The 18564-nt window shown below is 46.2% G+C and overlaps 1 protein-coding gene across 1 annotated transcript; it reads right to left on the minus strand.

Moving 5' to 3' along the window:
- Positions 1-1727: 1727 nt before the first annotated feature.
- Positions 1728-17511, minus strand: VPS25 (vacuolar protein sorting 25 homolog). Its single transcript, XM_077458821.1, has 6 exons — positions 17343-17511; positions 14317-14462; positions 11224-11277; positions 8490-8578; positions 5756-5831; positions 1728-2815 (listed from the first exon to the last, which is right to left on the minus strand). Exons 1-6 carry the CDS (start codon positions 17387-17389, stop codon positions 2700-2702), a joined length of 528 nt encoding a protein of 175 aa, XP_077314947.1. The 5' UTR covers positions 17390-17511; the 3' UTR covers positions 1728-2699.
- Positions 17512-18564: the final 1053 nt, after the last annotated feature.

Raw genomic sequence — 18564 nt, forward strand, 5'->3', positions numbered from 1 at the left:
TACCCCCACCAACAGGTCATGTTTGTAGGTTTAACTTATCTTGCACAGGTGCTTTAAATCAGAGTCAATGGCTTGGTATTTTGGACAGCTATTTCATCTTAAGGGAAAGTCTCAAAACATGGCCTGTTCGGGGTACTTGAGGACTGGGTTGAGCTCCCAACACCACCCAAGACCTTTCCAGTGCAGCTGCCGTCTCAAGTTTTCAATTATGGACACCTCAAAACTCAGACATGACGTGCAATCCCTCCAAATGGATCCATTCAAAGATACAAAAAGACTGACAAGATTCTAAATATGATGTAAAAAGCACAGAGAAACAGAGCGCACACCAGCCCTAGTGCATTAAAGTTTATTTAACTCAGTAAAAGGTTAAAAAAGCCAGGTATGTCACTCACAAACATCCGTTGAGTAGTAGCATTGGTATTTACAGCCTCCACTGTTGCCTCCTTCCCCGATTTTAGGCTCCCTGCAGTAGCTAGCAATACGGATGGTTAAGTACTCGGTTCGCTTGCTGGCTGCAGGTACACTCTCTCTCCACGCCTCACACGCACGGACCTGCCGGCTCTGGATGACGTCACTCGCAACGGGGGGGCGGATCTCTCAACGTGTGTACTGACTCTGACGCTGGCTATAACTGTTCCCTGGGAACAGTTATAGCCAGCGTCAGAGTCAGTACACACGTTGAGAGATCCGCCCCCCCGTTGCGAGTGACGTCATCCAGAGCCGGCAGGTCCGTGCGTGTGAGGCGTGGAGAGAGAGTGTACCTGCAGCCAGCAAGCGAACCGAGTACTTAACCATCCGTATTGCTAGCTACTGCAGGGAGCCTAAAATCGGGGAAGGAGGCAACAGTGGAGGCTGTAAATACCAATGCTACTACTCAACGGATGTTTGTGAGTGACATACCTGGCTTTTTTAACCTTTTACTGAGTTAAATAAACTTTAATGCACTACGGCTGGTGTGCGCTCTGTTTCTCTGTGCTTTTTAGGTTTGTCTGCCACCCAGTGGACTTTAATAAGAGCAGCAACACCCAGAGTGGATGTAACAAGCAATATATATTGTGCAGAGGTATTCTGGAGGAACTGGATAGGATGTGACAGCGCCGTACTTGATTTATTTGTTTCCTGTTGTATCTAAATATGATGTGAATGAGTAGAGTACATTCATCCTGCTCCTCGTTAGACCATTTTGTGGGTTACCAATCTGGAGAGCTATTGGTAAGACCATAGGAATAGCAGACTCCCAGCCAGAGGTCTTCGATATATGGATACCTACATCCCTTGGTGTGTCTCACCATAAGCTTGGTTGACTCATTAGGTGCATGCCTGTGAATCCAAATCCTCCGGTAAGCCTTTAACCAATTGGTGGTGGATTATGTACTTGCAACCTTTCTATATCTATTTTCTTACAATGATGCCATGACATGGACTGGGACTCATTCACATGTTTGAGCTTCTTTACTGTGGATATCACGTTCACTTTTTTTCTACACTGTCTATTTGTATTGTTGATTTATGTACTAAGTATTATGGAGCTTTAGGGGTTCTATTTCACATATTGTTTTTGTCATCTAAGTTTTTTTCAGATCTATTGATCATCACCACTTAACTTTTAATTCACTCTGAAATTGCATGTTAGCGCTGCACTTTTATTTATCCATTTTCGTTGTTTCCAATTGTTCTTTTGCTGTGTTGGCTGCTGTTTACTATTTAAAAAAGAGACAGTGCAGTAAACGTTACGTTTTATTACTTTTGGGATAGCCAGCAATTACCTGATCATATCTGGGCACACACAAAGGGCCCCCTTTCACACTGGGGCGGTTTTCAGGCGCTACAGCGCTAAAAAATAGCGCCTGAAAAAAATCGGCAGCTTTCACACTGGAGCAGTGCGCTAGCAAGACGGTGAAAAAAGTCTTGCTAGCCGCATCTTTGGATCGGTGAAGGATCGGTGAAGTTCACCGCTCCTACCCATTGAAAATCAATGGGGCAGCGCGGCTATACCGCCGGCAAAGCGGGCGGTTTTAACCCTTTTTCGGCCACTAGCAGGGGTTAAAACCACCCTGCTAGCGGCCGCATACCGACGGTAAAGCACTGCTAATAATAGCGGCGCCAGAAGCCCGCACCGCCCCAGTGTCAAAGGGGCCAAAGTGCCTGAGGTCTCAAGCTGCTAATCGCTTCCAGAAGAAATAGGGCAGGTGAAAAAGGAAGAAAAAAAAAAAAAAAAAAAAAAAAAAAACGCAGCCACCACATTGAATGATTGGTAAGCTACAATATATTACAGTTTTGGGTTTATAACGCTGTAACTGAGTATCAGTATCAGTTTCAGATTATCTGACAATCAATCCACACTCTGGTTTTATGTGAATCTGTAATGACTGGTCACATTTATGCAATTCCTCCAATGAATTACAAACAACTTTAAAAAAAAAAAAAACCTGATTTATTCTGTACATACCCAAAAAAGTTTTGTTGGGGAAAGTCTAATCTCGCTTGAGCTCAAGATATTATATTATTTATATATACACACAGAGACACCCCTTAACGTATCTACAGTTATATTCTACCGAAACAGTCCCAAAATGGTTGTCAGCTTCCACCAATCATGTAGCCGATAGCCGATTTCAATTCTTAAAAAGGTGTGTAAAAATGAAATCCTGCATTATTAGGACAGCTAATGCCACCGAGAAACAGGTGTGTAAGATTTATCCAAAGAACTTCACACCTTTGCTGTCATTTAATGTGAAGATCTCTGCTTTGTGATCCAACTGAAGGGCTTCCAGGGATTTCATGAGCATGGATTCATCCAGACCATGGAATTCTGAGTAACAAATAAGACACGTGTATTAGAAAACAAAGCAACGGAGCATAATCAATCAATCAATATAAATCAGGACTGCACACCCCCCTCCTCCCCCCCAGATTTAAAGTGGTTTTAAAGGATTAAAGTGGAGCTTCTGCTCATTGGAACCCTCCCCCCCTCCGGCGCCATAATTAGCACCTTTCAGGGGGGAGGGGGGGTGCAGGTACCTGTACAGTACAGGTATCTGCACCCACTTCCGGCATAGATATCCGCAGAATCTACGCCCCTTTCCGAAAGTCCCCCGCTGCCTGCTGGGAAACACACGGATCCCAGAGACAGCGGGGACCATCCTTATTGCACAGCGCGACTCGCGCATGCACAGTAGGGAACCGGGAAATTAAGCCGCAAGGCTCCACTTCCTGATTCCCATACCCAAGATGGCGGCGGCAGCACCCGAGAGACGATCGAGAGATCGGCTTCGGGGTGCCGACATCGCGGGCGCGTTGGGCGGGTAAGTGTCCTTATTTTAAAAGTCAGCAGCTGCAGTATTTGTAGCTGCTGGCCTTTATATATAAAAAAAAAACAAAAAAAAAAAAAAAAAAAAACAACAAAACGGCGGAACTCCCGCTTTAAGGTCATAATTCTATACATGAAGGTAAAACCTTCTGTGCTGCACCCCATGGGTTTGCATAGAGCAGCTCTGATCCACCACTTCTGGAATCCCCTGCTAGCACTCCTCCCCACTGCTAAATGCTCCCATAGCAAGTCCTGGTTATGCAGGGCACTCGTGCACACTTGCTCCTAAGGCGTGCTCTGTGTCCCCATTGACACAAAGTGCAACTCGGCCCCGCCCCCTGCTCACTGGCTGTGACTGACAGCAGCAGGGGCCAATAAGAGAAGAGACCAAGAAAGCGAGCAGCTATGCTGCCCACCGTGCAGAGAGCTGTTTCGACAGGTAAGTATAAGGGGGAGGGGGAAGGTAAGCTGCACCCAGATTTTCTACTTTAAACCTCCTAAAATAAAAAAAACCTGCTAGACAAAAGCTATGAGCTGGTATGGATCGCATACCAGCTCATTATGAAATACTTACCTACTTAACGGCTGACATCTTTCCTGTAGTCACTTCCGGGTTCGCGAGCTCCGGCACTGTAATTAGCTGGACCCACGATGACGTCACTCCCGCGCATGGGGGTCACTGCACGGGTCCTGAAGAAACGGCATGAGTGGGCTGTTCCTTCAGTGCACATGCTCCAATATCCAAGCAAAAGAACTCGCTGCTCCAGGTGAGACAGGAAACCTAATGATATCACGGGTGCCCGCCTCGGCTCGCCTCCGCATACGATCAATACTGAAGAAATGGCTGCACTCCAAGACCCATCAAATTTCTTATTTAATGAACGTACATCCCAAGTGTTACAAACAGTTCAAATGGTAGATGCGTTTCACACACTAACAGGTGCGCTTATTCACCAAAATACCATGAATATCTACAGTACCTACAGGTAACCCTTACTATAGTCACAATAAAAAAGAGGAAGATTTTACTTTTGCTTTAATGCACACAAAAAAAATAAAAAAATTAAAACAACAACACAACCTTCAGCCTTTACTGGCACTTTTATTTCTTTGCATTCTACTAAAAAAAAAAAAAAAGGTTAGCTGCCTGGCTGTTACTCCGATCTACAATACTCAATCATAACCACTTCCGGACCACCGCACGCCGAGATACGTCCTAACTTTGAAGGGCGATATCGTTGTTATGGCAGCAGCTAGCTGCCATAACCCTGGTATCCTATTGTTTGGCACAGCGGTCCGGTTTCTGATAATAGTGGTCTCTGCGGCAGATTCACTGCAAGATCACTTTTATCGGCGCTCCCACCACGCTCTGGTGCCCTCCGCCACTTACCGGAGCCCTCGGCAGCGGAGGAGGCGATTGGATCCTTTCTCCTCTATGGCATGGAGATGAGTGAGAGGAAGATGGTCCCCCCCCCCACCCGTCTCCATACCATTGCAGGGCGGAAGCGACATCAAAAAAGGTCACTTCCACCCATAGCTCTTAAAAAGGGGCTTTTTTTTCCCCAATGAAAAAAAATAAAAATTTGTATTGCATTTTAGTGTAAATATGAGATCTGAGGTCTTTTTGACCCAACATCTCATATTTAAGAGGTCCTGTCATGCTTTTTTTTTCTATTACAAGGGATGTTAACATTCCTTGTAATAGGAATAAAAGTGACATTTTTTTTCTTTTTTTTTAAAGAACAGTGTAAAAATAAAAAGGTAAAATAAGGAAAAAAATAATTTTTAAACGTGCCCCGTCCCGCCAAGCTCGCATGCAGAAGTGAACGTATACGTGAGTAGTGTTTGAAAACAGTGTTCAAACCACACATGAGGTATCGCCGCAATCGGTAGAGCGAGAGCAATAATTCTAGCCCTAGACCTCCTCTAACGCAAAACATGCAACCTGTAGAATTTTTTTAAACGTCGCCTATGGAGATTTAAAAGTTTGTCACCAAAATTAGGTATCCAATTTACTCGGCGCAACATTATCTTTCACAATATAAAAAAAATTGGGCTAACTTTACTGTTGTCTTTTTTTTTTATTCAAAAAAAATGTATTTTTTTACAAAAAAAAAAAAAAAGCGCTCTTGTAAGACTGCGGCGCAAATACGGTGTAACAGAAAGTATTGAAACGACCTCCATTTTATTCTCTAGGGTTTTAGGGGAAAAAAAAAAAACTTATGTTTGGGGGTTTTTAAGTAATTTTCTAGCAAAAAAAAAATTTAACAACAAATCTCAAAAAGAGGCTCGGTCTTTAAGTGGTTAAGGGACATTTGTGAGCCCGGATATGACTCGAGGTATTAAAAAGTTGATGGGTTTGTATGACATTCTTATGTTAAATAAAACCAAAATGCCTGGATGTCAAACAGAGAAAAACAAAACAAAAAGCAGCATCCTTACCTTCTCCTTCTGTGTCATCGCCATTCATCAGCTCATAGAGAGTAAACACGGAATTGGTCATTCCATTTTTCGATACCTGGGGGAGAAAGCATAGAATATATATAGTGAGAGCAGAACATCTGATGCAATTTTTAATTTTTCCCGTTACACATCTCTAGAGCAGGTTGGTCAGGAAATGGTCAAAAAACTTGAACTGGCGGATTTACTTGACTTTACCAGTGTAGCTTTCAGAAGAATGTAAAATATATTAGAAAACATGACCGATATGCTGCATATACTGGAAAAAAAAATAATAAGCGTGTGCTATAAATCACAGGCCGCTTTCACAACACAAAAAAAATGCAATCCCTTCAAATCCTTTGGGACTCTGCACATCACTGCGCTGCAGGTGGGGTGCATTTTGAAAAGTCCTGTGTGAGTGTGGTGAAGTGTAGGGAATGAACACAGACAGGAAAGGTGATGGCCCTCCAGCTGTTGCAAAACTACAAGTCCCATGAGGCACTTGCAAGGCTGACCGTTGTAGTGTCACATTTTGCTGCCTATCACAGGATGCTGCGGAAGTGACGTTGTTGCGTACTGCGCATGCGCGATGCGTTCCAAACACTCGCGCCGTGCGTTCCAACATAGTTTCGGCAATACAGTTCAGCGAAACCATCACATAAATGTTACGGAAGTGATGTTACACACAACACAAACACTGGGCCGTTCGTTACAACACTAATACTTCCCTTGTTACCTAGTAGGTTTTGCATTGCTGGGACTTGTAGTGCCTATCCTGAGCTACATGCTTCAATGTTCAGTGTCCTCATCCCTATCCCCCTGCTTCAATGTTCAGTGTCCTCATCCTTATCCCCGAGCTTCAATGTTCAGTGTCCATCCTTATCCCCGTGCTTCAATGTTCAGTGTCCTCATCCCTATCCCCCTGCTTCAATGTTCAGTGTCCTCATCCCTATCCCCCTGCTTCAATGTTCAGTGTCCTCATCCCTATCCCCCTGCTTCAATGTTCAGTGTCCTCATCCCTATCCCCATGCTTCAATGTTCAGTGTCCTCATCCCTATCCCCATGCTTCAATGTTCAGTGTCCTCATCCTTATCCCCGAGCTTCAATGTTCAGTGTCCATCCTTATCCCCGTGCTTCAATGTTCAGTGTCCTCATCCCTATCCTCGAGCTTCAATGTTCAGTGTCCTCATCCCTATCCCCCTGCTTCAATGTTCAGTGTCCTCATCCCTATCCCCATGCTTCAATGTTCAGTGTCCTCATCCCTATCCCCATGCTTCAATGTTCAGTGTCCTCATCCTTATCCCCGAGCTTCAATGTTCAGTGTCCATCCTTATCCCCGTGCTTCAATGTTCAGTGTCCTCATCCCTATCCCCGTGCTTCAATGTTCAGTGTCCTCATCCCTATCCCCATGCTTCAATGTTCAGTGTCCTCATCCTTATCCCCGAGCTTCAATGTTCAGTGTCCATCCTTATCCCCGTGCTTCAATGTTCAGTGTCCTCATCCCTATCCCCATGCTTCAATGTTCAGTGTCCTCATCCCTATCCCCCTGCTTCAATGTTCAGTGTCCTCATCCCTATCCCCATGCTTCAATGTTCAGTGTCCTCATCCCTATCCCCATGCTTCAATGTTCAGTGTCCTCATCCTTATCCCCGAGCTTCAATGTTCAGTGTCCATCCTTATCCCCGTGCTTCAATGTTCAGTGTCCTCATCCCTATCCGCGAGCTTCAATGTTCAGTGTCCTCATCCTTATCCCCGTGCTTCGATGTTCAGTGTCCTTATCGAAGCAGGGGGATAAGGATGAGGACACTGAACATTGAAGCTCGCGGATAGGGATGAGGACACTGAACATTGAAGCTTGCGGATAGGGATGAGGACACTGAACATTGAAGCTCGGGGATAAGCATGAGGACACTGAACATTGAAGCTTGGGGATAAGGATGAGGACACTGAACATTGAAGCTCGGGGATAGGGATGAGGACACTGAACATTGAAGCAGGGGGATAGGGATGAGGACACTGAACATTGAAGCTCGGGGATAAGCATGAGGACACTGAACATTGAAGCTCGGGGATAAGGATGAGGACACTGAACATTGAAGCTCGGGGATAAGGATGAGGACACTGAACATTGAAGCATGGGGATAGGGATGAGGACACTGAACATTGAAGTTCGGGGATAAGGATGAGGACACTGAACATTGAAGCAGGGGGATAGGGATGAGGACACTGAACATTGAAGCTCACGGATAGGGATGAGGACACTGAACATTGAAGCACGGGGATAAGGATGGACACTGAACATTGAAGCTCGGGGATAAGGATGAGGACACTGAACATTGAAGCATGTAGCTCAGGATAGGCACTACAAGTCCCAGCAATGCAAAACCTACTAGGTAACAAGGGAAGTATTAGTGTTGTAACGAACGGCCCAGTGTTTGTGTTGTAACATCACTTCCGTAACATTATGTGATGGTTCCGCTGAACTGTATTGCCGAAACTATGTTGGAACGCACGGCGCGAGTGTTTGGAACGCATCGCGCATGCGCAGTACGCAATTTCTGCCGGCAACGTCACTTCCGCAGCATCCTGTGATAGGCAGCAAAATGTGACACTACACCGTTACAAGCATGACTCCCACAGGCAGAGGCATGATGGGACTTGTAGTTCTGCAACAGCTGTATGGCCGCCAGTTTGAGACCCCCTGGTGTAGGAGATGAACACAGAGAACACTAACCCAGCTGTAAATGACCTTCCCCCACTCATCTGGTCTCCTCCACATGATCAAGAACCTGGTTTTGTTTTTATCCAACCACTCCAGGTTACCTGAAAATGAAAAAGATGTGATTTTCAGACACAGCAACTATGTCTATACATACAAAATATAATATATTACACACCATATAGCACATTTTTTATGTGCCCTGGCAGAAAGACGCAAATTTAAAAATGGTCTTAGGCCTCAGTTTAATAGGCTACAGCAGGTAATTATTGGCATACTAGGAAATTTGTACTCTCTAGAAAACCCCTTTTTTGGAGTCCATGTAGGGACCTGGGAAGTCCTAAATCTTTGCGTAATAGTGCCGCCTACAGGGGGAGTGTACACTTGCTGGGTGTTTGGTGTGCTCCTGTACCTTTAAGGAGGGGTGGCTCCCCTTCAGTCCACCTGCTCTCATCTAACCATCAGAATGCATGTGCCTCCACTGTGGGGACACTTATATGTTAGTGTTAGGACCACAGATACCAGGGTGCCTTGACGTGGCTCTGCGGCTCACGCATGCATTTGCAAATGCGTGCGGACTAAACCCCTGTTTTTAACGCATACTGTTAGACAGGTTAATTTGGTTGTCTGCGAGCTGGTGGTAAGTAGGCTTTGGTTTTTCCCTGGGCATTGCCCAGACATTGTTGTTACCTAAGGATTGTACACGGGCCAAAAAACAAATCCAGTGCAGGTATAACCCCTTCCTGCTCCTAACATACCTCAGCTTTATAGCAAAGCGGCACCAAGAGCATGATTAAAAAAAAAAAAAAACACAGGGGGTTAGACCCCCATGTCCCGCAATAGATAAAAAAAGGATTTATTTGGACAGGGATTGCAAAAATCCGCTCTTCTCATCCATTGAGGGACACAGGAAGTCCAGTGATTGTAAAGACTGTTCTTTTTTATTTAAAAAAAATAATAATGTTATACTTACCTCCTCTGTCCAAGGGTTTTGCACAGAGTGGCCCCGATCCTCCATTTCTGGGGTCCCCCGGCGGCGCCCCTGGCTCCTCCTCCTCATATGACCCCACAGAGCGCCACATTCCATTGGGGCACTCATGCGGGCGCGCTCCCGAGTCCTGCTGCTGCGTCCGTTAACAGACAGCAGTACTCGGCCACGCCCCCAGCTCCCGTGTCACTGGATTTTATTGACAGCAGCGGGAGCCAATGGCTCCTGCTGCTATCAGTCTTTCCAACTAGGACCCGGGACAGTGAATGGAGCTGCTGGGCTCATCCACCACACTGGAATGAATGGGCTTAGGTAAGAAAAAACAAATAAATAAAAAAAGGGGGGGGGGGGGCTCTGGGGATAGCCGCAGCACAAATGCTTTTTCACTTTAAAGCGGAGTTCCACCCAAAAATGGAACTTCCGCTTTAAGGGAAAGTGACCCCCCTGACATTTTTGGGGGTGAGCAGAAACCCTCTTTTTTTAGAGGATTCCAGTTCCCACTTATTCCCGGGGCGCCGGAACGGAGATCACCTCTCTCCACTCCCTCTCAGCAATCATCTGGGACACATGACAGGTCCCAGATGATTGCCCGGGCAGCAGTCACAGCGCAACTCGCACATGCTCAGTGCATGCCCAGCTGTGAAGCCACAGACGGGGCCCACAGTGACAATGCCGACACCGCAGAGAGGAGGGGGTGATGAGCGGGACTTCGATCCCCCGCATCGCTGGACCCTGGGACAGGTAAGTGTCTGATTATTAAAAGTCAGCAGCTGCAATATTTGTAGCTGCTGACTTTTAATTATTATTATTTTTTTTTTTTTATTGGAACTCTGCTTTAATGCATTAAGGTGTTATGACCCCTTTAAAGTGATTGTAAAACAACCCATTCGGTTTAAAATAGAAATGAAAGGCAAAACATAATATCGTGTTTTTTTCCCTTTTTTATACGTCATCACATTCCCTCTGTTCTCAGTTTTTAATAGAAAAGCAGAGGGACTAGCAGGAATACCAGGGATTTCACAGAAAGGAAGCGATACAAAGAGCAGTAGACTGCCTTGCACAAGTACATGGTACAACAGGCACATACCAGGAATATGAAGTCTTTGGCAAACAAACGCTTTAAGAGGTGGGCAACACAGCAAACAGGCTCAATATGGGGGACACACACAAATGGGGGGCTGCCTGCAGCTCAAAGCCATCTGAAGGACCTTACCGGCTCTGCAGTCTCTAGGGGGCTCCATGATGAGAGGTGTCACTGAGGGTTGGGTACTGTGTGTGCCCTGTGTATACATAGATAGGAGCGTGTGCCAGTGAGGGCTGGGTGCTCTGCATACATGCCAGTGAGGGCTGGGTGCTCTGCATACATGCCAGTGGGGGCTGGGTAGTGAGTGCTCTGCATACATGCCAGTGAGGGCTGGGTAGTTGTTCGTTAGAGAGTCCCCTGTACCTTTCTCTGCAGCCTCTGCTCTATTCATAAACTGAAGCATAAACAGTTTACGCAGGCCAGCTCCTCCCCCGCCCTCCATCTCGGGCTGTGCTACCTCTCGCTCTTTTCTGTTCACAGCACCGGAGAGGGAGAGAATAACTGAAGGCGTGGTGAAGGTGGAAAGAGAAGGACTGGCACTAGCAGTAGCGCGGGGTTGGCAGCGCAGACCAGTTCCCGGTCTGTCAGCTACCCGTGATTGGTCGACGGGCTCCTGGCCCCGGTCTTGGAGACTCACTATCATTGTGCTGCCACATTCGTGTCATATATGCACTTACCTTTTTTCCTAAGTTCTTCTAAAATCACCTGAACGGACTCCAGGGGTAACTTTCCTGTACGAGAGGTCAAGGATAGCCATAACAAAAATGGGCCACATTAAAAAAAAAAAGATGAAACATAAAAATAATTAACTATTTTTTTCGCCAAAAAAATCTGCTAAAACGTTCACACGTGCTTCCTGTGCTTTAAATATTTAAAGCAGACTTAAGCACAAGGAAACTCAGATGATTCGTTCCACAGCCATTTATTCATAAGTGCTTCAGTTTATGGTCCATATCAAAAAAAAAAAAAAAAAAAAAAAAAGATTATAGCAATGTGACCGGGTTGTGTAACCATAAAATGTCCATCCACAAATAGAAGCCTCCACAAGGGGATTATAAGTCAAATCCTGCAGGAGCTCCAGAGTATAATAGAGAAGAGAGGCGCCTCTAAGTGTAGCAACATGGTTACATTTAATGAAGGTACAACATTTAGAAATTCACATGGTTGATGATTAAAAGAGGCACATCTAAGTACGCAGGCATGCGGGGTAAAGCTGTCCACATAGACCGTCCTCCTCACCACTGGCTCTCACCGCTGTCAGTCTGCAATTGTGACCAGAAAGACTGCTCTGCAGTAGAGTGATCTGAAGACAAGGCTTGAAGTGCTCGTGGAGCGCAGTGTGGAAGGGATGGCGTTGCGGAGGATGGCCTATGTGGACAGCTTTCCCCCGGATGCCTGCATACTTAGATGTGCCTCTTTTAATCATCAACCATCAGAGTTTTACTGCATTACTTTTTCCTGCCAAAAGGCTTTATTTTGTGTGCACACTGTACGGAGCATTCTTCAAACAATGTACACACTGGGCTCATTGCCTGGATCTGCTAGATTCCGGTATGCTGGGGGCAGTGTAACACCTGTGTGCATGTGCAGGAGTTATAGCAACAGTGTCTACCGAATGGCTTAAGTGAATGCCTGGGGAGCTGAAAGTAGCGGCACAGCAACGGACAAGGCAAGATGAACATGCTGTGCATCCTTACACAAGGAGGCAAAAACCCACCCAGCAGTTTAAGGGTGGCTTCACACTGACCCACTGCGCTCTGGCCACAGTGTCGCGTACCCATGGGTTAGCCGCACTCTCTCATAGACTTCTATTATGGCCTGCGGTTTGGGTGCATTTTCTGAAGGTGTACCAAAACCGTGGGACATAATAGAAGTCTATGGAAAACAGCGGGTATACGGCTCTGCATCTGCGATGTGGCCGAAGCGCAGCAGTGGCAGTGTGAAAGCACCCCAATTCTACTTTTACTTGTCCTACAAAATTTCATCCAATAAGCACCTGCCAAGATAAAAAAAAAAAAACAAAAAAAAAAAAAAACACATAGCTGAAGAGACTCAGTCTACCCATGGAGGCCATCCTAAACCTACCATTCATCTTCAGACTACCCATGCAATCCATCCTAATATACTATACATCTTCAGTCTACCCAAGGAGTCAGTCCACTTGCTCAGCAGGGGATGGACCCGTTGCTCTCCGCCGAGTAGGCGTATGACAGGCCTTCCGCTTACTGTGCAGAGACAGACCCGTCAAAGCCTCGGATAGAAAAATAGGGTTTCCATCCTTCTGAATTTGCCGGATCGAATAGCGCCAGATGTCAGCGAACATGTCACGGCTGACATCCATCGCTCCATAGAGGTGCATGGAGCGTCTGATCAGGTCCACCTGAAAAAAAAAAAAATAAATAAAAAAAAAAAAAAAAAAAAAAGGACAGATCGTCCTGATCGGACAGCATGTGTGAAAGGGCCCAAAGGAAATATAAATCAGTCGTGCTACATATAAATTGTTTAAAAAAAATAAAAATGCAATACAATGAATAGTCCACAAGAAATAGTGAACAGAATATTAAAGCAATATTCTTTAAAAGTTCATTCAGAGCTCCAGCACCCCAAATGAAAAAACTCCTTGGAAGCTAACTTAAGGAGTTTTTTTTATTCACTTGGGGTGCTGGAGCTCTGAATGAACGTTTAACCACTTCAGCCCCGGGGAAGGTTTTACCCCCTTCCTGACCAGGCCATTTTTTGTGATTCGCAATGACTTACTTTAACTTACAATTGCACGAATATTTTTTACTTTCTGCTATAAAACAACCAAAATTATTTTTTGTTTTTTTCCTAGTAATGGTGGTGATCAGCGATTTTTAGTGAGGGTCAAATCAGTCACCTGACACTTATCTGGGGACCAGTGACACTAAGAGTGATCAGTTAAAATTATGCAGTCACTGTACCAATGACACTGGCTGGGAAGGAGTTAACACCAGGGGAGATCAAAGGGTTAAGCGTGTCCCTAGGGGGTGCATGGTAACTGTGTGTGTGTGTGTTTTTGGTGGGGGGGGGGTCTGCCTGGTTTACATAGGCCAGTGATGGCGAACCTTGGCACCCCAGATTTTTTTTAAATACATTTCCCATGATGCGCAACTACACTGAAGAGTGCATGAGCATCTTGGGAAATGTAATTCCAGAACATCTGGGTGCCAAGGTTCGCCATCACTGACGGAGAGGCAGATCGCCATTCTGCCTCTCCTGGGAAAGATCGCGGGTGGCCTAGCGGACATCAGCTCTGCCAAGCCCGCCGATTGGCTCCCCCTCTATCCAATCAGCGGGCAATCGTGCCTCTGGTGGCACACGTCCCCCCAGCGGCTACTGCACGAAAAAAAAAAAAACATGCAGGTACGTCATTTCGCGCAGCCAGGCTGTCTTGCCGCAGTAAATGTGCAGAAGGCGGTCTGGAACCTGTTAAAGAAGAGTGCTTTAATATTTTTGTCATCATTCCAGGTGTACTTTATTCATTGTATTTCATTTTTTTTTTAAACAATTTATATGTAGCGCGACTCTGTTGATTTATACTTAAAGCCACTTTAAACATATATTTAATGAAGTATTAATCATCACACAAGTGCATTCATTTGCATCATGTATATCTGCCCGGAGTTCATCCCACTCCAGGCTGCTGTAAAATAAAATCGCCATGCCGTGACAGTTGAAGTTTTTTTTGCCAAAAATGACAAACCAAAAATGCGCTTGCTGTAATGATTTCCAGCAGGCAGAAAGGATACGCTGGATTTTCTTGTTGTTAAACAAAGGACTTTCTTGTATTTCCATCACGTCCATTGTGTAAAGCTTATTGTGCCGGCAGAAAGACAGAACCAAGGAACTCCATGCTGAAAGCTGCTTCTGTCTGGTGTCAACATTAGGCTGCAACCTATGTTAAGAAAAAAAAAAAAAAACACACAAACAAAAAAAAAGGTTAAAAAATATAAAAATACAAGTAATTTCATTTTTCATTCTTGTATAAAGAATTCACTGCGGATGTCTTAAAAAAATATATATAAAAGCCCCCATACCCCTCTGGGTGATCTCTGTACATTGCAGGGATATCGACAAACTTTGTTGCGGATTCCAACCTTTTGTCATTAGGAATGAAAACCTGCAGAGCAGAGGAGGTCTCTTGGACTAGGAGTGTGTAATAAAGACAACGGTCATCCGTTTCCAAATGGTCCATTACACAACCAGAGATTGGAAGAAGAGGAAAATATCTGTGTGAGCGTGCAAGGATCCCTAGATACCAGGTCTGTAGAACAATTATGTTGGCATTGTCCCTCAGAGGCAGGGGCGGACTGACCATTTGGCCACTCGGGCACTGCCCGGGGGCCCCATCAGGGTTGCCAGCCTCAGTAAAACCAGGGACAGTATGTAAAAATCTGTGTTTTTTTATATCTGTCTCTGAAATGTCCCTTACCGACATCCTTTTTGTCAAAAAATCCCGAGATCATAGCTGCCCCACCTCTCCAGTACATGTGTGTGTGTGCGTGTACGTGTGTGTCCTCAATCTCTGATTGCTTGGGGGCCCCATAATCTCCTATTGCCCGGGGGCCTCATGAGTTGTTAGTCCTCCCCTGTTCAGAGGTAAAGATATCTCAGAGCCGTCTCACCAGCCTGCTATCTGAAAGATTGATTTCCTGATTTATAGTCCAAGTTTGGCCTCAACCCACTTCCGTTAAAGAAGACTCCAAAGCACCAGAGAAAGGGATAGGAGATGCTCCTCGGCCCATACAAGGCCTATCAATCACAGGTATCTGATGCTACCTTTGCGGTTGAGGACACTTCTCTTGCCTTGACCAAAAGGATACGGATACACCAACTCTTAATACCTGGAATAACTTACTGCTTCCACCATGTCTCCAAGCTTGCCGGCATTGAATAACATTGGTTCCAGACATTGAAGCGTACAGCTACAGTGTTCCAGATATGCAGTGGTGACCACACCTAGTGATTCTAACTGGTTGGAGAAGCCATAGGACAGTGATGGTGAACCTTGGCACCCCGGATGTTTTGAAACTACATTTCCCATGATGCTCCTGCACCCTGCAGTGTAGTTGAGCATCATGGGAAATGTAGTTCCAAAACATCCGGGGTGCCGAGGTTCACCATCCCTGCCATAGGAAAACCCCGCAAAGGCCTGTCCCGAGTTGTCCACCATTCATGGCTGCCTCTACCTACACACTGGGAAACCAAGTCCAAAGATTCCTACTCTGACAGCAGAAAGTTCTGAAGGGTCCTAAATGCTGCCGAGCAACCTGGACTGCCGATATCACCGCAGACACGTGGGTGATAACCCGTACGATTCTTGTCACGGCAATTTCCTCTACTCTTTGGAGGGATATTGAGATCTGGTGCCACTCGAGACTCTTAACTACAAATAAAATACTCGGCTTTGGTGATAAACAAGATCGGCCCTTTATTTATCATCCTGGCCAGGAGGTGACCAAGAGCTGCCTGAAGGCCATCATAGGTGGAAACTTGAAGCACTAGGATGTCCGAGTACAAGACCACCGAGCGCCAATGTAAACCAAGACATGCCAACACCTCCATCATGACAGCAAGAAGGCATTTTGCTGCAAAGATTGATCTCATACAAAATGCTTCCACCTGCCCCATATCCACCTATAGGGCCAATACTCACCACACCTCCACCTACCTACCACTCAATGCTTCCAACCTCCACAACACCCTCATGTGTGGCCAATACCCACCTATCCACCACCTACCATGCACCACAACTTGTCCAAACCATGCCACCTACCCCACCTCTACCTACCAAGCCACGCTTCCACCTACCCAACCACACCTACCAAGCCACGCTTCCACCTACCCCACCTCTATCTACCAAGCCATGCCCTACCCCGCCTCACCTTTACGTACCAAGCAACGCTTCCACCTACCCAGCAACACTTCCACCTACCCCACCACATCACCTACCCCACCTCACCTTTATCTACCGAGCAATGCTTCCACCTACCCCAGCACACCTTCATGCGCCAAGTAACGCTTCCACCTACATCTACCAAGCAACGCTTCCACTTACCCCACCACACATTCATGCGCCAAGCAACGCTTCCACTTACCCCACCACACATTCATGCGCCAAGCAACGCTTCCACTTACCCCACCAAATCACCTACCTCGCCTAACCTTTATCTACCAAGCCACAGTTCCACCTACCCCACCAAATCTTTATGTACCAAGCAACGCTTCCACCTACCCCACCTCCATCTACCAAGAAATGCTTCCACCCAACCTCACCTCTATCTACCAAGCCACTTACCCCGCCTCAATACCACCTACCAAGCAACAATTACCACCTATGCCACCACATCTTTATCTACCAAGACATGCTTCCACCTACCCCGCCTCTACCAAGCAATGCTTCCTCTTACCCTGCCTCACCTGTATCTACCAAGAAACTTTTCCACCTAACCCGCCTCACCTTTATCTACCAAGCCACACTTCCAACTACCCCAACACACTTCTATCTACCACAGCTCCACCCCATCACTCGTCATGTCACAAACTTCCTGTGGTGTCTCTGAAACAGGAAGTGAAATCTCCTCAGAGACACAAATCTGACAAGTGATGACCATTCCAAACTACAATAAGAAGGGCGGCCAATCCACCTTCCCTGTATCAGACCCGGACAGAGGATCACACAGGAAGAACTCCCCCAAAACGGGCTCCTCAGACACCCCCCAATCACACAGGGCGGGGGACCCCCCTTATCACCAATGTTATGACAGCTCCTCACGTGTAGAAAGGGGGGAAGTTGTACTGCCACGGCCACTCGAAGCCCATCTCCGCGATCCGTCCTCTAAATCCTTCCGCCCGGGACGAGAAGACTTCTAAGGTTCCGGTGTACAAGCTTCTCCCAGCCTGCGTGCCCGCTCCTGTGCGCGTCGCCGCCGCTATCGCTTGGTACCGCGCGTGCGCATTACTGCCAGCCCGGCTCGCGTACGTCAGGCTAGTCACATGACACAGAGCCGCCTCAGCCCGGCCCCCTCTGCTGACGTTTGCAAGGGGGAGGAGTGTAGTACTTCCTGCAGAGCTTCCCTGATTGGTGCAAATGTTCAACTAAAAGAAGTAGTTTGTGTAGATCTTATTTTTCTCCTTTAGAAAGTGTTAAATATCCCACCAAAAGTCTTTTATTATTTCTGTTTAACCTTCTGCACCCTATTTGCAGTTTTTTTTTTCTGCGCACACATTTAAAATCTAATTTTAGGCCTGAAGATGACTCCACCCACATAATAGATTTTACGTAAATGGAACCCCAGACTCGAGAATAAAATAGTGATACTTCCAATTTTTTTATGTCACACGATATTTGCGCAACTGTTTATGAATCCCCATAATTGAATAAATACACAAAAGTTACTTTTAGGGCACAAAAACGCGACGTATTACTATATGTTTTAAAGAACTGCTTCAGATCGGCGCTATAGACGAATGACGGCTACAGCGCAGATCTGCTTTGCTGGCAGTGCGTCTATTTAGGTCCTCCCCTTTGCAGCCTCGCCACGCCCCCCTGACGGGGATGCGCGCTTTGATCACCCGAGTCAATGAGACTCGGGTGATCGGAGTTGATCCCGGCCCCTTACCACGTGATCAGCTATCAGCCAATGACAGCTGATAATGTGATGTAAACAGAGGATCAGTAAACTTTTTTTTTTCTTCTCACGCAGAAGAGAAGAAAAAAAAAAGACGATCACCGGCTTCTGCTTGCAGGGACATCGGTCCCGAAGAGGTACGGCATGTTATGTGCCTGCCAGTGCCACCTATCAATGCCCACCAGTGGTGACAATCAGTGCCACCTACCAGTGCCCATCACTGCCACCTATTAGTCCAATTCAGTGGCACCTCTCAGTGCCCACCAATGCCACCTATTAGTGCCCATCACTGCCACCTATTAGTGCCCACCAATGCCACCTATTAGTGCCCATCAGTGCCACCTTATCAGTGCCCATCACTGCCAC

This window comes from Lithobates pipiens, unplaced genomic scaffold (genome assembly GCF_037356315.1).
Source record: "Lithobates pipiens isolate NorthernLeopardFrog02 unplaced genomic scaffold, aLitPip1_a1.2 Scaffold_28, whole genome shotgun sequence".
Taxonomy (NCBI): Eukaryota; Metazoa; Chordata; class Amphibia; order Anura; family Ranidae; genus Lithobates; species Lithobates pipiens.